The sequence below is a fragment of the Manis pentadactyla genome, chromosome 14 (assembly GCF_030020395.1).
Source record: "Manis pentadactyla isolate mManPen7 chromosome 14, mManPen7.hap1, whole genome shotgun sequence".
NCBI classification, from domain to species: domain Eukaryota; kingdom Metazoa; phylum Chordata; class Mammalia; order Pholidota; family Manidae; genus Manis; species Manis pentadactyla.
In genome coordinates this window covers 46,552,092-46,567,123 of record NC_080032.1, presented here as the reverse complement: position 1 = coordinate 46,567,123, position 15,032 = coordinate 46,552,092, and the positions used below count along the sequence as shown (strand labels likewise).

Sequence of the window (15,032 nt, the reverse complement as noted above, 5' to 3'; positions counted from 1 at the left end):
AGAGGGCATAAGTGATATCCTTTCACTGTGGAGGCAGTGGTCTAAATAAGTATGCCGTTAGCTAAACTACGTGCAAACCCAGGACAGCATTAGTGAAGGGAGAAAGTACAACAAAAAGAGTAAGGATGAGATATTTTAAATATCTGTTGTTACCTTCCACTCCTGCACTGCCAACTTTCTATTGCTTTTACTGGGTTTGGTTTTGCTCAGAATTTATTATAGACTGAGATAAAAGATGCAGTTATGTCCTTCATGACTTTAAGTCCAATGTGAATTGGCAACTCCACTGATAATAGTTGGTGAAGTCTACTTTCTGATTGGATGAATGATCTACTGTGTGGTGTATACTCAGGGTGGTCAGAAATACTGAGCACTTTTCTGGACACATGCAACTATGTGAGTGGCTTGTGTGGTTTGCTGTAAGAAAGCAGTTTTATTCCTAAGAAGATAGGAGAAGTAATCCTTTAATGCAGGAATAGTAAACCAGCTCAGCTTTTATTCACCCTCACATTATTACAGATGAAGAAATTAAGGACAAAGCAGTAATTGACTATTTAATTGTTACTCTGCTGGTGAGAGTCTACAATGGACTTCTGTCTTTGAACACTTCATGATGCTATCCTGCATACAAGTAGTTATTAATATAGTGTCACCCATGTACAGAAAGGTAGTACTATAAACCAATTCAAATTTAAAGGAAGGGGTCTCTAGACATACTGAGTCATCTTTTTGCTTTGTGATTTGATTTCTTTAGGAAAGTTGAAACATTATGTGGTGTGGGTACAGAAACCACAATATTAATTTAAAATGTAATCATAAGGGAAACATAATGGCTCTATCTACCATGTATTGGTTCTGTGCTTTAGAAACTTAGATGGGTACAGCCAAAATAAACTCTGAGTAATTTTATTTCTTAAAACTTCTTTGTCTTTTAACTTTTAATCCTTTGTTTCATGATTTCCAGCTCTCTTCTAATTTCCAAATGGGTATAAACACTCTCTTGGCTAAACAGTTCCTTGGCAGAAAAATATGTAGCACCTTAAAAAAAACCCAAATCATATCTCTGATGATAATGGCAGTGAATTATTGCAATAAATGAGGGGAAACCCAATGGTAAGATTGCAATTCTTTCAGATGAGGCAATGATGATATGAACTGCCAAGAGCCACCTGCGTGTTTGCTTATGTGAACAGAGCCACCACTCTTCAAAGCTTAGGCCCAGTGAGAAGAGCAATTTGTCATGTATAATCACCTGTTTTCTCAGAAGAGAAATAGAATACCTCCCCAATGACTGTTTCCCATTTGTCTGGGTGATGTGGATGAAGTACAACCATGCTTTTTCCAGAGGCATTTGGCTCTTGCAATGCATTTATATTTGTTTCAATTGAAATCAGAGATGCTTTCTCTATCACATCCTTGCCATGGGTGTGATGCATGGGAAGGGATATATAACCATAAAGTCAGACCTCCCTGAGGGATTTTCAGAGCACCACTGCTGACCAATCTGAATTATTGATCTTTATTCATGAAAAAGTTCCCCAAGGAAAGGATATAGCAGTCTAAACTACAATAGATGTGGATCTGATGTTGATAAATATGTGGAGTGGGGGTAAACAATCACAGAGAATCCACTCTAAGTTCTGTGGTTAGGCTTCATCCTTTATTAGGTAGTGAGTAAAAGACAACTGATGACCACAACTCCAATTTGAGAGACCATTTAAACAAAAATGGTTCCATAGTGAAGTGAGGCAGAAGGGATTTAGGTATTTCTGAGTTTTCTCATATGGCTGATGGAGAAAATATGGCTGATTTGTTTGTTCCCAGCAACTCATTAGTTAGTAATGCCTTGTGATTCAGGACTCTTGTGTCCCACAGGCCCTGACTGTGGACTGGCTCATTCACTTTGGTGAAAATGGGGAAGAACAGTGAAAGCACATTGTAGTGAGATTCATCAATTAACACCAAGTTCTCCAACAGAAAGAGAGGTTTTCTCATGTGTAAAGGTTATTGGATAAAGGTTGTCAGGCTAACTTATAGTGAAAGATCAAAATATTTGACAAAGCAGAAAAAGGAAGCTCAAGTTCAACACAGTCAGAAGCCGGTCACACGGGACACACGCAGCCCACTGAACAATCAGCACATGAGCAACTCTCCAGCTGACTGAACTAGCAGCGTCTGTGGGTGAAAAAAAGAAACATATGCTAACACCAGGCGGTAGAGATATTGGCTAATGCAAAACTCATCAAATGCTCCCCCAAACAAATTTAATGCTGACCAACATGTTTAACTGGAGATGTATGGTTTGAAATTCTTTTTACCAAATACCGATGGAATACTTTTTCCTTCTGCCTGCCTCCTCCCTTTTTTACTTTCTTTTTTTAAATTTTTATTTCTGTTTTCTTTTGGTGGTTTGTTTAACAAAAGATATATAAAGCCAACTGCTTTAAAGATAAGTTTATATGACAAACGTCTAGAGCTAGATGGTGGCGAAGAATTCCAAAGACCATGTTTAGGTTGAGCACCAAGCACGCTGTGGGTGTTTCTTAAATATAAAATGACAGATGATAAATACCTATCTCTCGAATGGTTTCATCTTAAATCTTTATACCTCTCAAAAGGTTACAACAGTTTAGGTAAGATCAGTTTCAGGAAGGCCATATCCAGCCCTTCCCTGTATTTTTAAATAGTCTTTACAAAACCTTTTCAAAAAATACTTTTTTCTCTAAACCTAAATCATGTAGGGTTGATTTGTACATGTTTTGTCCTTGTTCTAAGTTTGAGTGTCGTTCTTATTAAAGCAACAGACTGGCTGCATCGAACCCCATCATAGTGATAGGTATTGTTAGCTTTCTATGGGAAAAAGCAGAGAGCCTTTTTCACAAATTAAAGGCACAGCTATTTTTATGCCGTTTGTTACCAATTTAATGATAACATGTAACACGGGATGGTTATATAATTATTTATATAGATTTTCTTTTTATAAGTTATTCTCTTAATCTTTCTAACATATATACAATATACATATATTTATATATACCCCTGATAAATCTTGTTTTAAAGGTAAAACATCAACTCCTTCCAGCCTACTGGTGAATATCGAAGGCTGTCAGTATTTTACAACTCCACTAGAGAAGTGATGGTTGAGTGCATCTTACCAGTATTTTTTTTAACACTACATCCTTGGTCTGCAACTAACTCAGATTTGTCTTTCTTGTTTTACTAACATTTAAGTATATATTAATTGTTTATATCGTGTCAGTAGGAGATGTAGAAAACAACAAAAAAATCCACAATAGCTAATGTCTATCATCATATTCAAAGCAGAAATCTTTGCCTAAGAGACAGCCCTACTGGTATGATACAAAATGGATATTGCAGAGATGCAATATTCTGTTTTTAACGGATATGTACTAAGTTGAAAAAATCCTTACTTTGTATTATCCTAGGTAATGATCGTCCCTTATCCATGAAACAGAACAGTTGTAATGATTTCTTCCTAAACACCCATGATGCATGGGTTTACCAGTTTACAGATGCAGTTTCATTACAAACACTTCACTCTTTCCAGCAATACTGCTTCAGGGTGGAAAAATAGCACTGTGTAAAAAAAAACACCTTTATTCATACTCTGCCACCTCTGTGCTTAGCCTTGTTCTACTGTTCTTAACTGAAAGTCATCTCCAAGCAGGGCAGGAGGAGGGGAATGTGCACTAACTACGGGGACCTCCACAAAACCACTGGGTATGAGTTTAGTTTTTGCCTGCTTCTTGGCATGAAATAGTTGTTCATTCTACCTTTTGCCATTCTTTAAAAACCTAGTGGCATAGATTGAGACACAGCACTATAATTTAACAAGACGTCTACTGTATCTACTTTTGTTGGGATAAATACCCAGTAACTGCTGTCACAGGAAGAGGACCAGCACGGGTACTGCTATTCACAGTGTTGCTTTGCTTTTTTTGTTTTTGTTTTTTTCGCATGATTTTAATCTACAGAGTAAATTATTGTATGTACATTGGAACCAGTTAATGCCCTTAGACAATGTTGTTTCATAAAGCAGGAAAGACAATGGAAGGAGAAACAGGTGCCCAGAAGCACAGTCACGAAGGCGCCAGAAGTTCTAGGTGCCGCTACAAGTCGATGCTGGAGATCACTTCTAAAACAATCAACGCTCGAGAGGAATGCTTGAATTTGGAGAAAATGTCACCCCTCCCCGCCCACCCCCTAACCTCCCTCCTTTTTTTTTTTAAATAATCTTTTCAATTCACTATCAAAAGTCCTGGCTCTTCGGATATACTTTATAAATAAAACACTGCATAGTTCTCTTTTGCTGAGTTCTGTGTTTTTGTTTTTGTTTTTTGTTTTTTGAAAAATTATTGCAGTACGGTTGCTCCGGCGTGGAATTCAGTAGGGAGCGAACAGCACAGGAGTGTGGGCGGTCCGAATGGGCCCCGGGGCCGGCCGCAGCAGCGCGGGCGGGAGCGCGGAGGTCTGGAACAGCGTGGCCGGCGCAGCGCGCAGGCTGAACGGCGAGTTCACGGCCACGGCGGCGGCGGCCGCCGCTGCGGCCAGCGGGCTCGGCAGGATGCGCGGCGCCAATGGCTTTGAAGGTTCCTTCGAAAAAACTAATTTCACCTGCAAGGGAGAGCACAAGGTTTTGGAGGCTACACTTAGCATTTTAAAATAGAGCAGTGAAGAATAGCAAAGATAAGCTCACACGTGTGAGCTGACAATAAAAATCATGGCTTGGATAGACATCTCTCCTTTGGGGGCGCTGGAAGAACCCCTGAAAACGGTTGGTCTAAGATGGTTAAAAGTCCTCCAGAAAAGAACACAGCAACCTTACTGTATTTTATTTTTCTTGATAAATACACTTCCTGAGAAGAGTATTCATTCACCTTGAGAAAAAAATGGGGAATTTTTACTCCATTATTTACACACCCATCACACAATAGAACTTTTTAAGTGACTTATTAATGCTGTCAGCTGTTATCAGACTGTGTATGCATACACTGAGAAGCACAGCACGGTGGGAGGTATTAATCAAGAGAAATAGAAAAGGAAACTTCCATTATCAGTAAAGAATAAGGAAAACTTAATCTCCCCCCAAATTTGATGTTTTTGTTTTCTCTTTGTGCAAGTGGTAACAATACTCTCCTCGATCCTAATGTACAAAGCCAGTTCGTTCTGTGGCTGGCCACGTTGGTAAGATGGCTGTTCTCATGGAGAAAATGCTCCCGTTTTTGGAAACAGTTAATAGTGATAGTTAAGAAGGTTTTGGATGTTAACATTAACACAATATGACTTCTCTGTTTATGTAAGAACCATTCACTTGGTTGTGGAAAGTCAGACATAAGCTCTTCAGGGTACAATGGGTTGTGTCAAGACACCAGCTCTGTGCAGAACACGCAGGTCTCAATGCAACTAAAATTGTTTCTGTACAAAAGAGTAAATTAACTTCATTTGCATAAAAATGGGTGATATTACTAAATTAATTGGGTCAACTCGTATTGAGGTCTCCTAATAGATGATCGCAGTTTTCCTTTAACTACATTTTCTTGCGTCAGCAAGCACACAACAGCACCGATTACTAATAGGATCTATTTTGAAGACGACAGATTTCAAAGTGCACAGTTCAGCACTTCTGCAGATAGGGGGTTCTTAACTTTTCCTTCAACCCTGGGTCTCTCTGTGGGAAGCTCTGGTCACTTCAACCAGAACAAAAAGCACATGCTCATCAATATGTGTCTGGGGCGTCTGGAGGGTCACAGATTCCCCCTAAAATCCCACAAAAATTGCAGGTCAGGACAGCAGTATGTTTACTAGTCTAAAAGGCACATTTGGGGCGATAGGAAGAGGACAACCCCCAGGAAGTATTTCCCCAGGCCTAAGTCCTGGGGTAAAAAATTACATAATAAGCCATGTCATTGACACTGTGTTTTTCAAAATTCAAAACTGTTGAGGGTATCAACAATACCAATGCTTCATCTCGTGAAGGTACTAAAAGGAGATTCAAGAATGCATTTTTCACTGACCCTTCCTGAAACGATCTCCTAACTTCGGGACCAGATGTCATGTGATCACCCACCTGACTCAAGGGAGCTTTTGGCATTCCTCCCTTCCCCATGCTTTGTTGTAAGCCGAGCCCAACTCAGAAAAGTAAGATACTGGACGGTGGCGAAACAGCCAAACAACTCCTGAACCCAGTAATTCTACTGGCAGAATAAATGTTGGACTTTCAAATCAGTTGTTTGTCGTTACGTAGGTACCTCCACTGATTTCATTTAGTAACTGCCCCTACCCACTGCCCCCGCAAAACCCACATGCAGCGGACGGTGGGACATTAAGGACTTCCGTCTTTTGGGAAGCAAAGATGACACTTACCCCCAGCGGATGGGCTGCCTTCTGAAGCTTGTTGTAGGGGCTGTATTTAGGTTTTGGGGGCTTCCCGGCAGCTCTGTCTTTGTGCCTTCTACTGCTAATGTGCTATTAAAGGCAATTAAAAGCGACATCTTTAAAAAAAATCATCCAAAAGAAAACCAAACCAAAACAAAAAACAACCCTCGTACATACTGCTTTGGGGAAGGGTATAGTCATTTCATACAAGTTGCAGAAAGACAAAAATCACAGAGCATGCACTTTTGTCCCTGGGTTCTGATGCCTGGGGGAACGTCTATTTTTATGTTGTCCATTTTGGTATATTTTTAACAAATAGAAGGATCTTCTTTTCCCAGCCTTTCTCCTTACCACTGTACAGACCTCCTTTTTTTAGAAGTTTACAAAGGAAAGGAATGTCTGAAAGAGCTTTATGTGCAAATAAACAAAGATGCCCAGGCCTTCATGAATTTATTTCCATACTAAAAGTTACCCTCATATTTGTATAGTCAAATGTCAAATCCTTAAATTCTCAAGAATAAATAACTAAGGTTCATAAAACCATGATATATTATACATATGCATGTAAAACACATGGTAAGAAGGTTGGGCCTTCAATTAGCAATCTATAAGCAATCTCTTCTGAAGGCTATTCAGAGTAAAAGTAAATGCAACAGGATTAGTCATCCCTTAAGCAGGTGGCTGAAGGAGTTAGAAATACAGTATAAAACCGTGTAATAAAGCATATAAAATAAAAGAATAGCACAACATAGAATTAGTAGTAGCATGTAAATGTCTAAACAAATAAAAATGGAATGCTGCAATTTGAACTTTAAAGAAAATTAATGCTCTTGAGTAGGAAACCTGGTAGAGAAAATATCTAAAACTGCTTTTTCCTCCTACTCTGCATCTGTAAGATAGTACAAAGTCACTTCAGACAATTACTGAAAAGTCTTAGAAGCTGTTACATGTTAGTATTCCCTTGGCAACTAAAATAAGCATAAATAAGTAAGGACAGTGAGTAGAAGATACGTGGATGGATGGGTGGGTGGGTGGGTGGGTGGATGGATGGACAGGAGCCAAGAACAGAAAAGAAGGGGACAAAGAAGGCACCCTAAGGGTGTCTCCTGTTCTCGTTTCTAAAACATGTGCCGCCTACCTGTTTAAGCTGTGTTTCTGAGTTGACGTGCACATCACAGATTTCACAGTGAAACGTTTTGTTTTGCAGGCCTGTATTTCCCTTATTAACTGGTCCTTTGCCTTTCACACCTGCCCTAGGAAAGGCTTTGATAGTCCCGCTTCCATTCCGAGCTTCTAGCATGGTTTTGTGCTTAGTACCTGCCAGGAATATTGAGAAAAAAAAAAGAGGAGGAAAAAAACCTTTAGCTATATATGCCTTCAGGACGTATACAATAACAAAAACGTGATGCCTAGATTTAGTGCAGATCTCCCAGGGATTATGAGTGAAATAAGCCTACAACACAAAAGACTGTAACTACGTGCTCTGAGCACCTTATATGTTATTTAATCACTCATTGTTTTATGATTTCCTATGCTGCAAAAAATCAATATAGCACCTAAACTTGAGAGTCCTGAGACAAAACTAAATGGTGCTACTTTGTTTCATTTCCTCTTGATGTTAATAAGACATAAATGATGGCTGATGAGTAAGAGTGATTTAGTTGCTAAAGGTATAGTTGGAAGTGATGTGTAACAAATGTAATCAGTTTAAACATGGTGTGTTTACAGAAGTGGCACTAATTAAATACCTACTTTCTAAATAGAATACAAACAAGCTTTCCCAGCTATGTGTTTTAGGTTCAATGAGGAAGAGAAATAGTATAAAATCTAATGCCTGAAAAAAGCCGTTTTAGGATAGTAAAACCCACAGGGATTGGCTATGTCATTTCAAATGTAAACATGACCGAGCACATGAAGGATGGGATTGCAGGCTAAGCAGACTCACTGAAAGAAATGGTTCTTTTAAATAAACCAATAACACCTTTGGGCTGTCGCACATAACTAATGTAACTCCTTATCAACATTTGTTTTTTAAAAACCATGGAAGTTCCTATTAGGAGTCTACTCTCAAAGTTTTGCTGACAGTTTTTTCCTTAGAGTGAGATGTATCATTTATTTTTTTCACCTAGTCATGTTTATGCTATGAAATTTTCTCTTGTAATCATTTATGTCCTTCCTGCTATTCTGATTTTTAAAATCCTTTGTCAGTGATTTCTCCTTGCTAATTGTATTTATTAGATTGTTATCAGTTCTGCAAGCATAAAAAAAGATTCTTAACTTTTGATTCTTGGGCCAGCCTCCCAGAGCCACTGAATGCTAAAGACAGAAATACGCAGAGCAGTCCATTAAAGTCAGCGCCAATCACCATCACCTTGCGTAAGAGGCAGTAAATGCATGAAACACGTTTAAATCTCTCTTTCAAAGTGATTATGACTTTACTGAGTTCAATATAAAAAATGTGTACTTTGACAACTCGGATTCCCCAATTTGCATATAAGATTCTTATGCGTAACTATTAAAATGTTCATATTTCAAAGTTATCGAGGAAAGAAAGAAGTCAATACCGTGTGAGCAGATCGGAGGAACCGGCTCCGACGGCACGGCTCGCGGGAGTGGCCGTGAGCCTTCAGGGACTTTGCTTTCGCTTAGCGCCCTCGCAGCGCAGTGACACAAACTTTCTACTTTGTATGAAGATGGCATAAGTGAGAGCAGGGCAAAACAATGTTCTAGGAAGCAAGAAATATCATACACAGGGTTTCTCTCACTGTGTGTGTGTGTGTGTGTGTGTGTGTGTGTGTGTAGATGGCTGCCCAACCTTCTTTATCCAACAGGTGATATTCTCAAAACGTTTTTTTTCCATGCTGCTTCTTCAGTTGAACTGAGAGAAGCATTATGCCTAGGGCCATTTTGGCTTATAAATGCCTAAGAAGACACTAAATCTCCCCGACTTTCTTGAGGGACTCTTGATTCTCTTTGGTTGGTATCTTTCATGATTGGGAGTCTTACCATTACCCTAGGAGATGCCAAACAGGAGCGGCAGGTGCCCTCCGGGCCTTAATAAGGTCATGAACACTGCCCATAGCTGACAGGCTTAAACGAGTTTCTCACATGAAACATGAAATGACACATCTCTTGATGAAACAAGAAATTCTGTTCCTGAACAGACTAAACAAAAGCTTCTTGAAGGCAACTCCTGGAGTTTTGCTCAGATTGTATTCTCCATGCCCAACACAGAGTAGATGATCACTGATGATCAGCTGAAGTGTTAGTTATTATCAAAGATCACCAAATTCTGGTTTATAAGGAGAGTTGTGAGCTCAGACTCTGGAATGAATGGTATATGTCAGAAATTGCCCCCATTAGCTGTGGAGTTTAGATTTATTCATGCCTCAGTATCCTTGGCTATGGAAAAGGAAATGATCTCTATTCAAGTGTTATATTAAATGCATTGATTATTTTAAGGGTTATTTTTTCACCTCCATATGTTCAATGAACTGTAGTCAATATTATCCTCTTTTTCTTGCTTAGCATTGTTGTTTTGTCCAGGCAAAAACTTAGAAATCTCTAAGCATTTTAAGATTTAGTCAGGCCCATTCTTTGATAACTATCTTTTCTGTATATTAAAACAGTGAGGGATAGAATAAACTCTATCTAGGGATAGAAAAGCTGGAACGATCTTAGTGAAATTATCAAATGTTACCACATTGAATCATTACCAGAAAAATCTGCCTGAATTAGTAATGAACATTAAGTATAAAACATATCAAAGTTTAAATTACATAGAAACAAACATGAAAATTAGCTAGGCAAAGCATTATTTAATTCCTAGGGGAATTTTTTTAGAGAAAAATACAAAACACACATCTTTTGTAATATCTGTGTCCATAACATACAAGTCGAAGGGGGCTTCCAGATTTCTTAAGAAGAGTATGTCCTCTTAAGGTGTATTAAGCATTTTTAGACTTTTTTTTGTGAATCATATGAGTAAGCATAAGAGAGCAATTTCGCTTCCTAAATTCTAAAAAAGGCAAAGCAAGAATGCCTTATTCAAATCCTGTATTCTAATGTTATAGAATATAAGTCAATTAATGGCAACTTTGAATGGTTACATAATAGTGAGAAATAAAAAGAGAATGAAAATGAAATAACACAATTGCTCTATAGTTCTACTAATAATTATGCTGTAGTATTTCATTCTTACAAGGTGCCATATGACCTATAACTCTGAGAGAGTGATCTCCAAAGAGGGCAACTGACTTGCACATAGAAAAATTATCTGCAGATCTCAGGTAGCAGTCTGAGTACTTCTAGTCCATTCCACTGGATCATACCAGAGGCAATGGTTGGTACAACTTTGTTTATGATTAAAAACGCATTTTCCAAGATTACAAGAAAAACATGTTTTGAAAGGTCGTTGGCTTCCCATGAGCTAAATGCGTGGCTCTACACTCAGTGCTACAGGCCTTATGTTATGCACATAATGTTTCTAAAGAAAAACACTTAGAGTAATAATCTATATGCAAAGGACACATTTCTCCACCCTGCAACCTAGTTGCATCTGTTTAAAACTGGTGTTCAAACCTGGTTTCTAATCCTACATTGGTTTCCTAAAATCTGGCTCTAGAGGAAAGCAGAAAAGTCTTGAAGCTCTGTTGGACGGGCGGAGCCATTCTAAGGGCAGGGTGATGATTGTGAACTGCTCTGGGTGCAGTTCTTAAAGCTCTGTTGGATGGGCGGAGAGTACTAAGGGCAGGGTGATGACTGTGAACTGCTCTGGGTGCAGGTAATAAAGGGGTGCATTGAAGAGAATTAGAAAATAATAATTAAACGGACTTCAAAAAGGCAGTCTACTTTCCATTAGCACCATGAATGGCGACTATAAATGATGCCAGTGATAACGGATCACTCCCTACAAAATATTTTGTTGGTCTGTATTCTAAATAATTGATGTGTTTACTGTTGAGATTCAGTATATATTAAATTAGTGCATTTTATTACTGGTCCTATAATAAACATCATATGTTGCATAGAAATGAATTTGTAGAACTCTCCATTATATAGTCAGCTCCGCACAGATCCAGCTTTGAGCTTTCGATTCCTTAGTAAATCCATGACAGTTTGAAATCCTTTGGGCTCACAGAGGCTGCAATTGATGCACTCAACCACTGGGGCATTACGTATTTTTTAATGTAGATAGTAGATTTCAATAAAGAACAATAGCACAGTGACTGATGAAGATGAAGAAACAGAACTGGAATTGATTCAGTTCTGTTATTCTCCACGACCACTTGAAGTTCTTATGTTTAAAACAGTGAACCAGTGTGTGAACCACGCAGCGTAAGTTTTGCTCAGTGAGCCCCACAGGCCCACAGTGGTAACTACCCAGGGGATGCACCTGTGCAGACTGCCCTCCTTCCCTGGTCCTTCGCCCACTCCCTAGCCTGCTTCATTTGCCTTCCCTAAAATCTACTTGCCGCCAAATAGAGTCTCAGAGTCTGCATCCGATGGGACCCAAACTGAGACACACCACACTAAACCTGTGAGAACTGCACACCACTCCTCTCCGGGTTCCTGACAGACTCTCTCCTTTACAGTCACTGCATGGGGTTCCCACATCTGACCTAAGGGAAAAGATGTGGGAAGCCGGTGGGCACATGGAGTTCTTTGGCTCCTCACTCAAAGGAAGGGTGGCCTTCACCTTCACTGCCCTTGAGAGGAATCCCAGACACCCTGGCCGCCCTGCACCCCTGCAGCTACAAGTAACAGCCGAGTCTGGAGATCACAGATGGTGCACAAGGGTGGGGGTCCAGGAACATCGGCTTGTATCTCTCTTCTTCTTCCTTTGCCATCCCTGGGTCCGGCACAGCTGGCTAGTATGTCTAAGGTGAGCCGCAAACCAGCATTAGGCCCTGATTCTGGGAAAAGATGGCTGATGCAGGAAGGAAAATACAGGGATAAAGAAATCTGAGCAGCAGCTTAGAGGGAAGGGAAGTGGCTACAGCCCTATGATGAGGCTGAAGGTTTGAAGAATATGGGAAGAAATGGGAGTATGAAAACTGTTGACCTATTGTGATATAATCAAATCATTAATTCTTCTTTGTTTCTTAATCGAATGTCTCTCATAAGAATTCAGGAAGAACACCCAAATTCTTAATTAATTAACTACAGCCTCAAAGGGTATGGTTTACCTGTCTATATTGATCCCTCATCAAAAAGAATGTGTTTCTCTGTCACTATGCGGAATGATCAAGAGTTCTTGAGAAATAAATGGGCTTTCAATGACATTTATGCTTTCCTAATTATCTTGCATCCAGGAAGGATGTATTTGCATGAGTTAAACATGAGGCAAACCTGCACAGTAGAGATTCTGACTTGGGGCCACAGGCTTTTCTGTGTTTCTCAGTCCCTGAACTCAAGAACTCTTCCTGACTACAACCAGTGTAGTGCACAGGAGGTAGGTACACGCTGAAGGAATTGTTCTCCATCTGCAATTCCTCACTCAGAGTTTTGAAGTCAATACTTGAATATTACTTGTGCAGCATCATGATTGGCCAATGACTCAGTCAACATACAGCTGCAATATTAACTCAGGGGATCATGCACAAATTTTTCTTTTTCTCTTGTAACTGCTGACAGAGTCCTTCCTGGCAGTGAACCCAGTCTTTTAGAGAAAAGCTGATCTTGAGCTGAACAATGAATTTATTTAGTTTCTTTTTCTAAATATTTAAATATATCTATACATATATATAAATATACTCTTTCTATACATAAATATAAAGAGAACATATATGTGTGTGTGTATGTATAAATAGATGTAGGTATGCATAATATCTCTATATGTAGATATAGATAGAGATACAGATATAGAACAGGTAGATGGAATAAAAACATATTGGGGAAGCATTTCACCCTGGCTTATCAGTATTTTCTGTTATGATATATTAAAGTTAGTGTTTAACTTAGAAAGACCTGGGTTTGAATCATGGCTCAGTCACTTAATTGGTCATATGCCTTCTCTGAGCCTCAATCAAATAAGAAGTATATAGCATCTTTAGGTTGTTAGAAAGAGTAAATAAAATATATGTTGAGATCATACCTCACTCAGTAACTTCCCATAATAAACACTTTAAGTGGCCAAAGACTTAGCCCAAAGAATATTATTTTCCATAAAAATCATAATGGGGAGGTTTCAACCAAAAGCACCTGGAGTTATACAACCAGTTTTGCAACTATTTTATTGGTACAACTTTTTTCATGTAGAGACAAACACGTCGAATTACATAGCAACCTAGAAATCAACTAAATGCAAAGCTTATGCTTTATAACTTTATTTTACTTTATCTCCTAATGTTTAAAAACACACACATACACACACACAAACACATACACAACATGGCATGGGAGCTCTGACACTCTCCCTTGCTCCCATGTGACAGTTTGCATGTCACTTTTGTTTTTTAATGGTTAATGAACTCCATGTAATAATTGCCAGTTCTCCACCGCCCCTTTGTCTCCTGCTGCAAAAGACCTAATCTATTCAGAGGAAGATAATTGCAGAGCTGTTGAGACAGAAAAGAAATCGCTGCATCTCACCACTGTTGTGCGCTTCCAGCTGTGAGGCCGAGTTGACAGCAACCTTGCAGAGCGAACAGTAAAGAAGCCGTTTTGCCTTTTCTTCCTCCGTCTCCGTGGAAGAACAGGAACTATTGCCGGTGGCTAACGTGGGGCTTTTTTCTGCTTTTGAGGTGATCTCAGTTGTCATAACACTGTTTTTGCGAATTTCCACAGTTGCCGTCGTTGATATTGCTGGTGTCCCCGTGGTACTGTCTGCATTCAAACCAGCATAGGAACAAAGAGGAAAAACAGTGGTATTATCTTTCCCTGTTTGGAAATGTATCACTAAAATTACATTCAGCTAATAATGATAAGGGCAGCTAGCCAAGCTGCTTGTCAACTATGAGTCAGTCATCTCATGAGGAAATTTACATAGATGACCACATGTAGTTTCATGCATTTATATAAAAGAGTCAGATGATTCTTGTAAATGTACACAAATACACTCTAAATTTTTTTCTGGGTGTAAACAAACATACCTACAAATTTCTTTTGTTAACATATGACCTTGGTAAAATAATCTTTGCAATATATTGTATTTTGTATACATAGATATCTATACAGATGACTTAAAAAAAATTAAACAAGACAAATGTTTTTAAGATATTTTTATTTTCATTTACTACTTGCTCCTTTTATTTTCTTCCTGCATTTCTTCCTTTAATTCAAAAAACAAGTACTGATGTTTTTGCATATGCTTGTGCGAAAAAAGAAAAACATGGAACCCTGATGGTATATTGCTTTGTCCAGATTTACAGTTTAATAAAATCACTGCCCTATTTACACAGAGTTGCATATTCAATACAAGGTACAAAAGTCATCAGTATATATAAGAGGAATTCTGGCCTGGCATATTTATTAAAGGTGTGGTCTGTTCCAGGCTGTGTACAGGGAGGTTGTGGCACAGTATTCAAACATCAATGGTCACTCTTTGCAAGAGATTCAGACGGTCACGCATGTTAACGTTATATCACCTTTTCAAGAGTTTGGTGATCATGAAAGAAGCACTGGAACCCAACCAC

The 15,032-nt window shown here is 38.9% G+C and overlaps 1 protein-coding gene across 3 annotated transcripts in view; it reads right to left on the bottom strand.

Moving 5' to 3' along the window:
* Nucleotides 1-467: 467 nt before the first annotated feature.
* ZNF385D (zinc finger protein 385D) overlaps nucleotides 468-15,032 on the bottom strand; it is a 955,616-nt gene continuing 941,051 nt past the window's right edge. For all 3 annotated transcript variants that reach the window (XM_036898282.2, XM_036898284.2, XM_036898283.2), the window contains 4 exons: nucleotides 13,990-14,223; nucleotides 7,535-7,713; nucleotides 6,385-6,486; nucleotides 468-4,635 (listed from right to left, as the gene is read on the bottom strand). In XM_036898282.2, coding sequence (XP_036754177.2) covers nucleotides 4,405-4,635; nucleotides 6,385-6,486; nucleotides 7,535-7,713; nucleotides 13,990-14,223 — 746 coding nt within the window. In that variant the 3' untranslated portion in view covers nucleotides 468-4,404. The remainder of the gene's footprint in view (nucleotides 4,636-6,384; nucleotides 6,487-7,534; nucleotides 7,714-13,989; nucleotides 14,224-15,032) is intronic.